At 43.4% G+C, this 13,307-nt stretch overlaps 1 protein-coding gene across 5 annotated transcripts in view; it reads right to left on the bottom strand.

Annotated features, from left to right (window-relative positions):
• Plcl2 (phospholipase C-like 2) overlaps positions 1-13,307 on the bottom strand; it is a 179,630-nt gene that overhangs the window by 18,011 nt on the left and 148,312 nt on the right. For 4 of the 5 annotated variants that reach the window (XM_006524151.4, XM_006524152.3, XM_006524150.3 and 1 more), the window contains one exon: positions 2,376-2,485. The exons of the other annotated variant lie outside the window; for it this stretch is intronic. In XM_006524151.4, coding sequence (XP_006524214.1) covers positions 2,376-2,485 — 110 coding nt within the window. The remainder of the gene's footprint in view (positions 1-2,375; positions 2,486-13,307) is intronic. 5 annotated transcript variants of the gene reach the window in all.

Here is a 13,307-nt window from a genome sequence, read left to right as displayed (position 1 = left end):
ACCTAACCAACTATCAAGGGCTAGTGAAATCATAGATCTTAAGGGAGAACCTATGACTACCACTCTACTAAACCAACATAATCCCTAACTACACTTTAAATATCTATCCTTATACCCACAGATAAATATAGTCCTTACTTCTTATCAAAGAAACTACTCTTTGCAACAGACAGAGACCAGTACAGAAAACTACAATCAAAACAGAGTTGGGAATCTCAGTACCAGCTGATACATCTACCACAGAACTCCTACCCCAAAGGCTCAGGGATAGCTGCAGAAAAGAGGCAGAAAGATTAACACAAGGGAACAATGGGGTTCTGTGAGGCCATATCTCCTAGGACTGTCAGGAGCTACATCCACAAAGGCTTACCAGCATGACTGCCAAAACAGGAGCTAACAAGGATAGTGTGACACCAACAGACATGCTAACATGTAGAGGGAAAAGCTTCCACGGCCTAACTCTGCACAAAAACTACAGACAACTATGGTCTTCCTGGAGGAGCACACAATTTGTTATCCAATACATCAAACGGTCATCCTTGGAAATATGCATGCCGGTGACACTAGATGGAGCATGTTACATATATAGGAATATGTGTATTTATGTATTGGGAAAATGTGTATCCATACACACATATGTTTATAACAATGTTTAATGAAAAAAAGAGGTCATGAATTTGAAAGAGAGCAAGAATTCCTTCTTGTTCATATATATTCCTATAAGGGGGCGGGGTAGAGGAAGAAAAGAGGAGGGAAATGATGTAATTATAATATCAAAAGAAGTACCTTTTAAAAGCTGTTCTAGTCATAGTCTCTTTCGGGAGCACTAAGTGGTGCTGGAAGCTGTGTGTGCACCCTTAGACAACAGTGCATCCCACTCCTCATCAGAGAAACCTCTCTTTCCCCAGAGACCACTACAGAAACGCAGTTTCAGAGGGGATCAATAACAGCAACTCAGCTACAGATCATACCTGAGCTTTGCAGCAAAGATTCTGGCTGCTTTGTGCCCGCGCCCCAAGAAGTTACCTGCAGCTACATTAAAAATGTATGGACTAATGTTTTTTGGCCAGAAGAAATTTCAAGACAGATAATGTTGAGTCTATGGCATTGTTATTACTAAAAATACTTAGGCAGGTTTACAATGAAAATGAGCAAGTAGAGCAGAAAAAAAAAATGCAGCGAGGAAAAAACACTAGGAAGCTTAATGGGACAAAAAGAAAGGTTTGTGTGGAAGAGAGACTGTAACTGTCAAAGAGCATCCCGAGGGTAAGGTTAGGCCTGCTCTGAACTGGAAAAAGGAAAGACCCACCCAACTAAATCTCCAACAGGTCAAAGAGCACCTATACATTTTCTGCTTCTAGAAAGCAACTGAATAAAAGCACTACTGCTAATGTGATTCATGAGACCATGGTCCACCCCAAGCCGGCAGCTAACCTTGGGAGTGTCCTTAGCATGTGAGCACATGGCAGGAGAATCCCTCTGTAACAATCCGAGGGTGAAGAGGACCTGAGGCCATTACAGGCAGCTGTGAGAGCAAAGCTTGGGATGCAATGCAGACCCCCAAGGTGCTGGAGATGACAAAGCTGTGGGCGATCTGCCAAGGACAGCAGAATACAGGGAGTGGAACCAGCCCAAGGGAGGGAAGTATGTTGGGGACAGCAAAGCTGGAGGGGCTGTGCCATCAACGCTCTTTAAAACTGAAGTCCCTGAAAATGGAACTATGGGACCTGGCATTTTTCCTGCTGGGATTCAGACTAGTTCAGAATTTCCTCCTCATGTCCCCATTCCTCCCTTTGAAATGGTAATGGATAGTCTCTGCCATGATATGCTAGGTATACATAATTTTACTTTTATTTTATAGGAGTTACAGCTAGAAATTGTTTTTGAATTTCAGAAGATTTTGGACTTTTAAACAATGTTGAGATTGTGAAAGACGATGGGGAATTTTGGAGCTGAACGAAATTAATTTTGCATTATGATATGGCCATGAGCCTATGGAAACCAAGGATTGGAATGTGATGGTTTAGATGAGAAATATCCTTCACCGGCTCAGACATTTGGACACTTGGTTCCTACTGGTAGCACTGTTCGGAGAACTTTAGAAGATGTGGCCTTACTGGAAAAAAAAATATGATACTAGGGGTGGGCTTTGAAATTTTACAGCTTTGTTCCACTTCTATATTGCTTCCTTTGTTTCAAATCTGTGGTTAGAGATATGGGCTCTCAGCCTCCTGTCTGGCCATCATTTTTGCTTGCTACCTTGCATCCCTGCCATAATGGACTCACCCCTCTGAAATGCTAAGCAACATCAATTCTCTAAGTTGCCTTGGTCAAGGATCTTTACCATAGCAACAGAAAAGCAAGTAACACAGTACCTTTAAGATTGTAATATTCCAGGTAAAGCTCTCCACTGCCTTCTGTAGTTTCCGTTCCTTCAGCCCCTCCTTGGTGCCTATGCTGTGCAAGTGTTCATGAAATTCCATGGCTGAGAGAAATAAAAACAGACGAAGGTTATTGTTTCCCTATGCTATATAGGTGGTAATGAACTGCCAACACGTATTTCCTAGATATATCTAGGACAATTCCAAGCCACACTGGAATTTCATAAGTGTGTCTATTTAAGAACACGATGAGAGGGAACACAGATGACTCAACCCATCCACAGAGGGGGGTGTCTTTGAGGGCGGCCGACGAGTGCTCCTCACAGGTCTGCAGGTAGTTACTTCTACCTGCTCTTACTTTAGGTACAGGCTGCCAACAACCATATAAAGGAACTAAGGCTGGCCCAGGGATCTGGAGTGTCAGAGGCAAGTTTCATCTACTAAAAACCAGCACTGGCGCAGGACGTGGACAGTGCAAAGATGCACACTTGCTGCCGGTAAACAGCAGGCCTAGCTGCTGGAAAGGGGAGAAGAAGCGCCACCATTCATTACTCTGTGATTCTTTACACAGTTGACTTAATCAAATGACTAATCTTTTCAAAAACAGTCTCTGTAGATGGGTGCTCACAGCAATAACGGAAGAGTCTTTCTTTTATTTGGAGTCACTATAACTCATAGGTTGTTTTTTTTTCCCCCCTATCGTCAGTTAGTCATTCCACCACTGAGCAACAAGACCCCTTCAAAACAAGACCTACACAATTCTTAAGCAATCGATTGTCTTTGATACCTCCCTTGCTTTCTAGAAAAAGATACTCTAATTTCCAAATACATTCTTCATTCCAGACTTTCCAGGGCTAGTTGTTTTCTCCAAGGATAGTGTATACATGCCTCTGAGTGTGTGTGTGTGTGTGTGTGAGAGAGAGAGAGACACACACAGAGAGAGTCAGAGAGAAAGACACAAAGAGAGAACCCATATGTGCATAAGTGTATTTATTATATCTGTATTTTGATCATATTCACTGCCTAACTGCTCCCAGAGCCACCCTCTGCTTGCATACCACTGCATTCAGTTTATATTGGCCATCTACTCCTAGACTTGGAACCCACCCTGGAGTGTGTTTACCCTATCAGGGATCACATCATTAAACAAGAATGACCCCCTTTTTGCTGCAGCCATCAAATACCAATACTTTTCAACTAGTGGTGGCATTTTGTACCTACCTTCCTTACTCCATTCTGGAATCTTGTCTGGGTTATGCAAGTGTTATGCCTGCTGCCAAAACTGCTGTAAGTTCAGGGTAGGTACAACTATCCTGTTTTGCCTGGAAAACACTATTTACCTAATGCTATCCACCATATATGACTCTTTCAATCTTCCCCCTACCTTTACAGTAAAGAGCCTTGGGGGAGGGATGTGGTCTTAGTTAAAATTACTATTGCTGTGATGAAACACCATGATCAAAACTAACTTGAGGAAAAAGGGGATCTATTTGGCTTATATTTCCTCATCACTGTTCATTATTGAAGGAAGTTGAGCTGATTCAGAGGCCATGGAGGAATGATGCTTACTGGCTTACTTCTCATCGCTTATTCGGCCTGCTTTCTTATAGACTCCCAGACTACCAACCCAGGGGAGGCCCCACCCACAATGGGCTCCAGCCTCTCATATTAATCACTAATTTAAAAACTGCCCTACAGATCTGCCCACAACCCAATCCTACGGAGGCATTTTCTCAATTCAGGTTCCCTTTTCTCCAGAGACTCTACCTCATGTCAAGTTGATAAGTTGCTTGCACAAGGTATGATATATATGCATTTAGGGCTGCAATCCCTTTTAACTGCACATTGATCAACTGAAGGTGCATGTCACCTGCAGCAATTAACCAACAAGAAGCAGCTTCTCTGATGAGGGCTGCGAGATGTACTGATCCATGAGTATAGCAATAGGCTACTAGGAGTACTCTTAATACTATGTCCTTTAGCAAAATGGCAGTACTGGTTTCTCTCACAAGACCTAGGGCCTATCTAGCCACATGCTCATGGCCCCTTTAACAGTGCCAGGTGTGGTTTCCATCTCATAGAATGAACCTAAGATCTAAGCCGAGAGTGGTTGGTTATTGCCATAACAACACTTATGCTACAGTTATACCAGTGGGCACATCTTGTCAGGCCAGCTGTGGTAGCTTACAGGGGTTACAGCTGTGTCTGACTGACAGTGTGCACAGTACCCTCCAGCGCCATGAAAGCCAGCCAGTAAGTGTGAAGCCTCTAGGCAACTATCAGCTTGGGTTTCCATGTTCTAGGAGTGACATGTGGCTTCTTTATTAATCGGATCTTACCATCAAGTTCCAGAGGGTAACCCAGAGAACTCTCAGTAGTCTGTAATACCTAGGGGCGTCCACAGGACCCCATTGGCCAACTAAGATCCATTCCTGGTCCTGGGTTTTTTTATTTGCTAGCTGTTGGGAGCCGCCCCCACATTCGCCGTCACAAGATGGCGCTGACATCCTGTGTTCTAAGTGGTAAACAAATAATCTGCGCATGTGCCAAGGGTATTTTACCACTACATGTACTCTGCCTTTCCCGTGACGTCAACTCGGCCATGGGCTGCAGCCAATTAGGGAGTGATGTGTCCTAGGCAAAGAATAATTTTCCTTAAAAGGGGACGGGGTTTCCGCCATTCGCTCTCTTGCTGGCGCTCTGGCGCGCTGGCGCTCTGGCGCGCTGGCGCTCTGGCTCCTAAAGATGTAAGCGGGGGGCTTTCGTTTTTGGGGCTGGGGGCTTGCGCTCCTGCTCCTGAAGATGTAAGCAATAAAGTTTTGCCGCAGAAGATTCTGGTTTGTTGTGTTCTTCCTGGCCGGTCGTGAGAACGCGTTTAAGAGTTGGTGCTGAAACCCGGGACGAAAAAATCCAAAAAAAAAAAAAAAAAACCCGGGACGAGAAAATACAAAAAAACTCGGGACGGGAGTTAACCATCACCGGCACAAGGAAGATCCCTCATTCCGGAACCAGAACTGCGGGTTATGGTAATGAAGGTTCCCGTAAAACAGACTGTTGAGAAGGATTCAACTACGTAAATTCAGAACTCTTCAGCTGGAAAATGGCGGTAATAAAGTGTTCCCGCATCACAGACTGTTGAGAAGGATTCAACTACATAAATTCAGAACTCTTCAGCTGGGGAACAAAAGTACCAGTGAGTACAGCTTTACAAGGTAAGTCTGGTCTTGAACTTTCTAAGGAAATTCAAGACAGTCTATCAGAAGTAAAGTGGGGAATAGCTTTACAAAGTACGCCTGGCCTTGAACTTTCTAACGAAATTCAAGACAGTCTATCAGAAGTAAAGTGAAAAATAGCTTTACAAGGTATGTTTGGCCTTGAACTTTTTCTAGTGTTAGGAGCCTTTTTGTTCCTTTTCACATGTTATCAAGTGGTTAAGGCAGGGCGGATTCTGGATGAAATTCAGGACAATCTATCAGAAGTAAAGCGGGGAGAGAGAGTAGGAGCAAAGAGAAAATATGGTACACAAAATAAGCATACAGGCCTTTCCAAGGGTCTTGAACCTGAGGAAAAGTTTAGGTCAGGTAAGAATACCTGGGGAGAGATTAGAAGGAAGGAGAAGGAAAAAGAAAAAAAAAAAAGATCAATTAGCGGAGGTCTCTAGGAGAAGGAGCCTATACTCATCACTAGGTGAGCTCAAGGAGCCAGTTCTTAATAGTTCTGAATCAGATAAAAAGGCTATTAGGGCCTAAAAGGCGCTCTCCCGAGCAGGTGAAGCCACTGGACAATAATGACAGAGGCAGGCTCTTGCAGCCTACAAGGTCTTATTGTCTACCCTGGAGTTGTAGATCAAAATTATAAAGGGGAACTTCAGGTTCTCTGTTCTTGTCCTCAAGTTGTCTTTTCTATATCACAAGGGGACAAAATAGCTCAACTAATAATTTTGCCAAGCCTACATGGCTGTTTTTTCTTCCTCTGGTATTCCTAGAGCTACAAGAGGGATTGGTTCTACTGAAAATGATTCTGATTACTTAATAATGCCTTTAGATTGTTGTCAAATTTTATCTACTCCTCATGTAGGGGTAAACCCTCGTGGCGTCAGGCCATTACAGGTCTGGCAAATGGATGTCACGCATATTTCCTCCTTTGAGAGAAATCAATACCTTAAATGATTTTCAAAAGCTGTTGGGAGATATTAATTGGCTCAGACCTTTTTTAAAGATTCCTTCCGCTGAGTTAAGGCCTTTGTTTGGTATTTTAAAAGGAGATCCTCATATCTCCTCCCCTAGGGCTCTTACTCTAGCTGCTAACCAGGCCTTACAAAAGGTGGAAAAAGCCTTATAGAATGCACAATTACAACGTATTGAGGATTCGCAGCCTTTCAGTTTGTGTGTCTTTAAGACAGCACAATTGCCAACCGCAGTTTTGTGGCAGAATGGGCCATTGTTGTGGATCCATCCAAACGTATCCCCAGCTAAAATAATAGATTGGTATCCTGATGCAATTGCACAGCTTGCCCTTAAAGGCCTAAAAGCAGCAATCACCCACTTTGGGCGAAGTCCATATCTTTTAATTGTACCTTATACCGCTGCACAGGTTCAAACCTTGGCAGCCACATCTAATGATTGGGCAGTTTTAGTTACCTCCTTTTCAGGACAAATAGATAACCATTATCCAAAACATCCAATTTTACAGTTTGCCCAAAATCAATCTGTTGTGTTTCCACAAATAACAGTAAGAAACCCACTTAAAAATGGGATTGTGGTATATACTGATGGATCAAAAACTGGCATAGGTGCCTATGTGGCTAATGGTAAAGTGGTATCCAAACAATATAATGAAAATTCACCTCAAGTAGTAAAATGTTTAGTGGTTTTAAAAGTTTTAAAAACCTTTTTAGAACCCCTTAATATTGTGTCAGATTCCTGTTATGTGGTTAATGCAGTAAATCTTTTAGAAGTGGCTGGAGTGATTAAGCCTTCCAGTAGAGTTGCCAATATTTTTCAGCAGATACAATTAGTTTTGTTATCTAGAAGATTTCCTGTTTATATTACTCATGTTAGAGCCCATTCAGGCCTACCTGGCCCCATGGCTCTGAAAAATGATTTGGCAGATAAGGCCACTAAAGTGGTGACTGCTGCCCTATCATCCCCGGTAGAGGCTGCAAGAAATTTTCATAACAATTTTCATGTGACGGCTAAAACATTACGCAGTCGTTTCTCCTTGACAAGAAAAGAAGCCCATGACATTGTTACTCAATGTCAAAGCTGCTGTGAGTTCTTGCCAGTTCCTCATGTGGAAATTAACCCACGCGGTATTCGACCTCTACAGGTCTGGCAAATGGATGTTACACATGTTTCTTCCTTTGGAAAACTTCAATATCTCCATGTGTCCATTGACACATGTTCTGACATCATGTTTGCTTCTCCGTTAACCGGAGAAAAGGCCTCACATGTGATTCAACATTGTCTTGAGGCATGGAGTGCTTGGGGGAAACCCAAACTCCTTAAGACTGATAATGGACCAGCTTATACATCTCAAAAATTCCAGCAGTTCTGCCGTCAGATGGACGTGACCCACCTGACTGGACTTCCATACAACCCTCAAGGACAGGGTATTGTTGAGCGTGCGCATCGCACCCTCAAAGCCTATCTTATAAAACAGAAGAGGGGAATTGAGGAGACTCTACCCCGAGTACCAAGAGTGTCTGTGTCTATAGCACTCTTTACACTCAATTTTTAAAATATTGATGTTCATGGCCATACTGCGGCTGAACGTCATTGTTCAGAGCCAGATAGGCCCAATGAGATGGTTAAATGGAAAAATGTCCTTGATAATAAATGGTATGGCCCGGATCCTATTTTGATAAGATCCAGGGGAGCTATCTGTGTTTTCCCACAGAATGAAAACAACCCATTTTGGATACCAGAAAGACTCACCCGAAAAATCCAGACTTACCAAGGGAATACTGATGTCCCTCGTCTTGGTGATGTCCAGGGCGTCAATAATAAAGAGAGAGCAGCGTTGGGGGATAATGTCGACATTTCCACTCCTAATGACGGTGATGTATAATGCTCAAGTATTCCCCTGCTTTTTTACCACTAACTAGGAACTGGGTTTGGCCTTGATTCAGACAGCCTTGGCTCTGTCTGGACAGGTCCAGACGACTGACACCATTAACACTTTGTCAGCCTCAGTGACTACAGTCATAGATAAACAGGCCTCAGCTAATGTCAAGATACAGGGTGGTCTCATGCTGGTTAATCAACTCATAGATCTTGTCCAGGTACAACTAGATGTATTATGGCAAATAGCTCAGCTGGGATGTGAACAAAAGTTTCCGGGATTGTGTGTTACTTCCATTCAGTATGAAAAATTTACTAGGGCAGCTAATTTGTCAAAAAGTCTTTTTCAGTATATGTTACAGAATTGGACGGCTAAATTTGAACAGATCCTTCGAGAATTGAGACTTCAGGTCAACTCCACGCGCTTGGACCTGTCCCTGACCAAAGGATTACCCAATTGGATCTCCTCAGCATTTCCCTTCTTTAAAGAATGGGTGGGATTGATATTATTTGGAGATACACTTTGCTGTGGATTAGTGTTGCTTCTTTGGTTGGTCTGTAAGCTTAAGGCCCAAACTAGGAGAGACAAGGTGGTTATTGCCCAGGCACTTGCAGCTCTAGAACATGGTGCTTCCCCTGATATATCTATGCTTAGGCAATAGGTCGCTGGCCACTCAGCTCTTGCATCCCACGAGGCTAGACTCATTGCACGGGATAGAGTGAGTGTGCTTCAGCAGCCCGAGAGAGTTGCACAGCTAAGCACTGCAGTAGAAGGGCTCTGCGGCATATATGAGCCTATTCTAGAGAGACATGTCATCTTTCAAGAAGGTTGAGTGTCCAAGTGTCCTTCTCTCCAGGCAAAACGACACGGGAGCAGGTCAGGGTTGCTCTGGGTAAAAGCCTGTGAGCCTAAGAGCTAATCCTGTACATGGCTCCTTTACCTGCACACTGGGGATTTGACCTCTATCTCCACTCTCATTAATATGGGTGGCCTATTGCTCTTATTAAAAGGAAAGGGGGAGATGTTGGGAGCCGCCCCCACATTCGCCGTCACAAGATGGCGCTGACATCCTGTGTTCTAAGTGGTAAACAAATAATCTGCGCATGTGCCAAGGGTATTTTACCACTACATGTACTCTGCCTTTCCCGTGACGTCAACTCGGCCATGGGCTGCAGCCAATCAGGGAGTGATGCGTCCTAGGCAAAGAATAATTCTCCTTAAAAGGGGACGGGGTTTCCGCCATTCGCTCTCTTGCTGGCGCTCTGGCGCGCTGGCGCTCTGGCGCGCTGGCGCTCTGGCTCCTAAAGATGTAAGCGGGGGGCTTTCGTTTTTGGGGCTGGGGGCTTGCGCTCCTGCTCCTGAAGATGTAAGCAATAAAGTTTTGCCGCAGAAGATTCTGGTTTGTTGTGTTCTTCCTGGCCAGTCGTGAGAACGCGTTTAAGAGCTAGCATGGGTTGTCTAGTTGTTGTATTACCTCCTGCTGTAGGGTAACTCTATTTAAACTGTGTATGTATGTATGTGTGTGTGTATGTATGTATGCATGAATGCATGAATACATACATATGTTTTAGGAAGCTTCCTGTTTAGGGGTTTCCCATGTGGGTTTTCTAGAAGGCCCTCAGTGTTAGTTATCCCTCCCCCATACTCCTTCTTTACCCTGATCTCCCATTCCTCACCGTTCCTGTTCTTTACCTTAGGCCAGTTCCCATGGCTCCTTACTAACTTCCTAACCTCTACAGGTATTCCAAATGTAATACACATATATGAAAATACAAAGCTATTATCCACAAATGAGACAAAACCATGAGACATTTGTCTTTCTGTAGCAGGGATACCTCAGAATAATCGTTTCTAGCCTCATCCATTTATGTATAAATTTCCTACTTCCTTAAGTAGCACATATATTTTCTATAATAGTATTATTATATAAACAATATTACATATATTTTTTATTCACTCCTCAGTTGATGGGCATTTAGGGCACTTCCCTTCTTCAGGCAATGTGACCAGCATGGTTTGAATGGGAATATCCCCCATAAACTTCCATATTTGAGAATTGGGAGGTGTGTCACTAGGGGTGATATTTGAGGTTTCCAAAGACCCCTTTATTCTAGTTGGTTCTTTCTGCCTCTGCTTTGAGGATTGCATGTAAACTCAAAGCTATTGCCCCAACACCATGCCTGCCTGACGATTTGTTCCCCATATAATGGTCACGGACTCTAAGCCTTTAAAATGTTCGTAAGCCCTCAAACCCTTTCTTTTGTAAGTTGCTTTGGTCATGGTATCTCTTCATAGCAAGAGAATAGTAACTCATACAAGACTTATGAACATTTTAAAAGAGATCCTGAATCCTGGTGAGTTCAGGCCAGCCTGGTCTATGGAGTTAGTTCTAAAACAGCAAGGGCTACACAGAGAAATCCTGTCTTGAAAAACAAAATAAAACAAAACAGCATAAAAAAATAAAAGGAAAGAAGGAAGGAAGGAAGGAAGGAAGGAAGGAAGGAAGGAAGGGAAGGAGGGAGGGAGGGAGGGAGGGAGGAAGGAAGGAAGGGAGGGAGGGAGGGAGGGAGGGAGGGAAAAAAGAAAAGGAGATCTTACCAGTACTTTGGATTCAAATTTAATTAAAAATGTTTTTACATAACTTTTGAAAATTCATGCTTATTTTTCCTTTTTAGGTGAAAAATCTTAATTCCTAATGGACCAACGTGAATCATAATAATGAAGACTGTGAGCCAAACTTAAATTCTATCACTTTTGTCCTTGGGGTAGGTCTTACAGAGAACACACAGTAAGTCCTTTTACTCACGTGCTTACAGCTGAGTCCAACTGTTGGCTCACTTTTGTGTCTCTGTGTCAGTGTCTACGCGCTTTTCCTTTTTCTTTTTTAATTTACTCGGGAAGCCCCGTGACTGGGAAGACCGGTGTACCCGGGTTGGTGGGCTTCTTCCCTGCTCTCCCTGACGTCACACTCTGGACCCTATCTCTTCAGTAGTGTGGTTTCTCTTTTCACTGTACTGTCTGGATGCACACACAAGCCCAGGAGCACCACACAGCACACACTGCTCTGCACCTCATTTTTCTTCTTTCTGCTGCCCAGTGCATCTGACCCTGGACTGGTGCAGAACCTGTGTTCATGCTTCTGACAGCGCCAGAGCCTGAGCGCTGGGTGAGCCAGTGTGGATGTGCCCAGCCCCTACTGAGAGACGCTGAGAAGAGTCCTTTCTGCTACTTACTGCACTTATAGTAACTGTTAGATGGGAAGCATTTCCTGCTTTACATTTATTTTATTTTTCATGGTAATGGGGACTAAAATCAGGGTCTCATGCATAGTAAGCAAGCATTCTAACAATGAGATGTATCATCAGCTCTATTTTAAGTTTCATTATTTACTTATTTTAAAAGTGGAATAAAGTTTCTTTACATTTATGTTTATGTATTGTGTGTGTGTTTATGCACACACGCATATGGAAATGCAATGGCCCAATATGTAATATATGTGTTCAGAGGATAACGCGCTTCAGTTGGTGTTCTCTCCTTTCATCATGTATGCCCTGAAACCAAATTCAGGTTATAAGGCTTAGTGGCAAGTTCCTTTATCCACTGCACCACCTCACTTGCCTTTTAAGTTTAATTTTGAGCTAGGGTCTCGCTAAGTTTCCCGTGCTGGACTGCCTAGAGCCTGCAATCCTCCTACCCCAGCCCGCAGAATAGGCAGATGTGTGCCACTGTACCCGACTTCTGTGCTATTTCAGTCATGCTCACTTTCTGGTTGAGTATTCTATCGTCTAAACCCCTTCCTATATGATACCATTTCAAAACAACTCTCTGCAGTGACTGACAACTGTCTCTTACTGTCTAAACATTAATCAAAGGCTGACGCACAGGGCTGGAGTGACTAAGAGCGCTGTACTCTATCAGAGGATCTGGGTTTGAGTCTCAGCACCCATATGGTGGCTCATAACAATCTGTTAATCTACTTCTATAGGACCTGATACCTGCCTCTGGTCTTGGAGAGCACCAGGAATGTAGATAATACATAGACACATACATGCAGGAAAACATCCATATACATAAAGTAAAAAATACTTTTAAAAAGCTGACAGATTTAAAGTGACTACAATAAGCTGCCAATTTAGTATTTTTTTCTGTTTTTCCCACATTTAAAAGAATCTAAATTCTTAATTCTTACACTTCTTAAGAGTAGCTAGAAAACTCCATGCCAACACCAGCCATTCTGTTTATTCACCCTCTGCTCTGCTAACAAGGCACCAGGAGCATCCCAATGGGATTAACTGAACCCAGTCCTCTCTGGTGCTGTGAAGAGCTCAGACAATGAGCTGCATGCTCCACCAGTTTTTTCTTTAACAGACTAAAGGAAAACAAGACACAGAAGAAAAAAAAAAAAAGCAGCAAGGCTGGCAGCTAGATGGGAAAATGGCTTGTTGTGCCAGTGTAAGGAACCACATGTGGTCACAAGGACTCTTGCTCAAAAGCCAACTGTGCTGTCATAGACTTGCAAGCCTCACACTGGGGAGTGGAGTGGAGGCAAGAGGACCCCTGGGACTAGCTGGCCAGACAGACTTGTCTGCTCAGTGAGTTCCAGGCCAGTAAGTGACACACTATCTCAAAACACAAGTGAACAGCAGTAGAGGAACTTGGGGGTGACCTCTGGCCTCCATGTATATGCACACTCATATATGTGCCTGCCCACATGAATGTGTACACACACACACACACACACACACACACACACACACACACACACACACCTTGATAAGAACAGGAGTTACTCTAGTAAGACATAGGGAGCCTTCTAGTAGACATAAAGGACTTGTTTGAGTTGGGTATTAAGTAATTTTCCTA

Source organism: Mus musculus, chromosome 17, assembly GCF_000001635.26.
Source record: "Mus musculus strain C57BL/6J chromosome 17, GRCm38.p6 C57BL/6J".
Taxonomy (NCBI): domain Eukaryota; kingdom Metazoa; phylum Chordata; class Mammalia; order Rodentia; family Muridae; genus Mus; species Mus musculus.
This window is presented reverse-complemented; position numbering and strand designations above follow the sequence as displayed.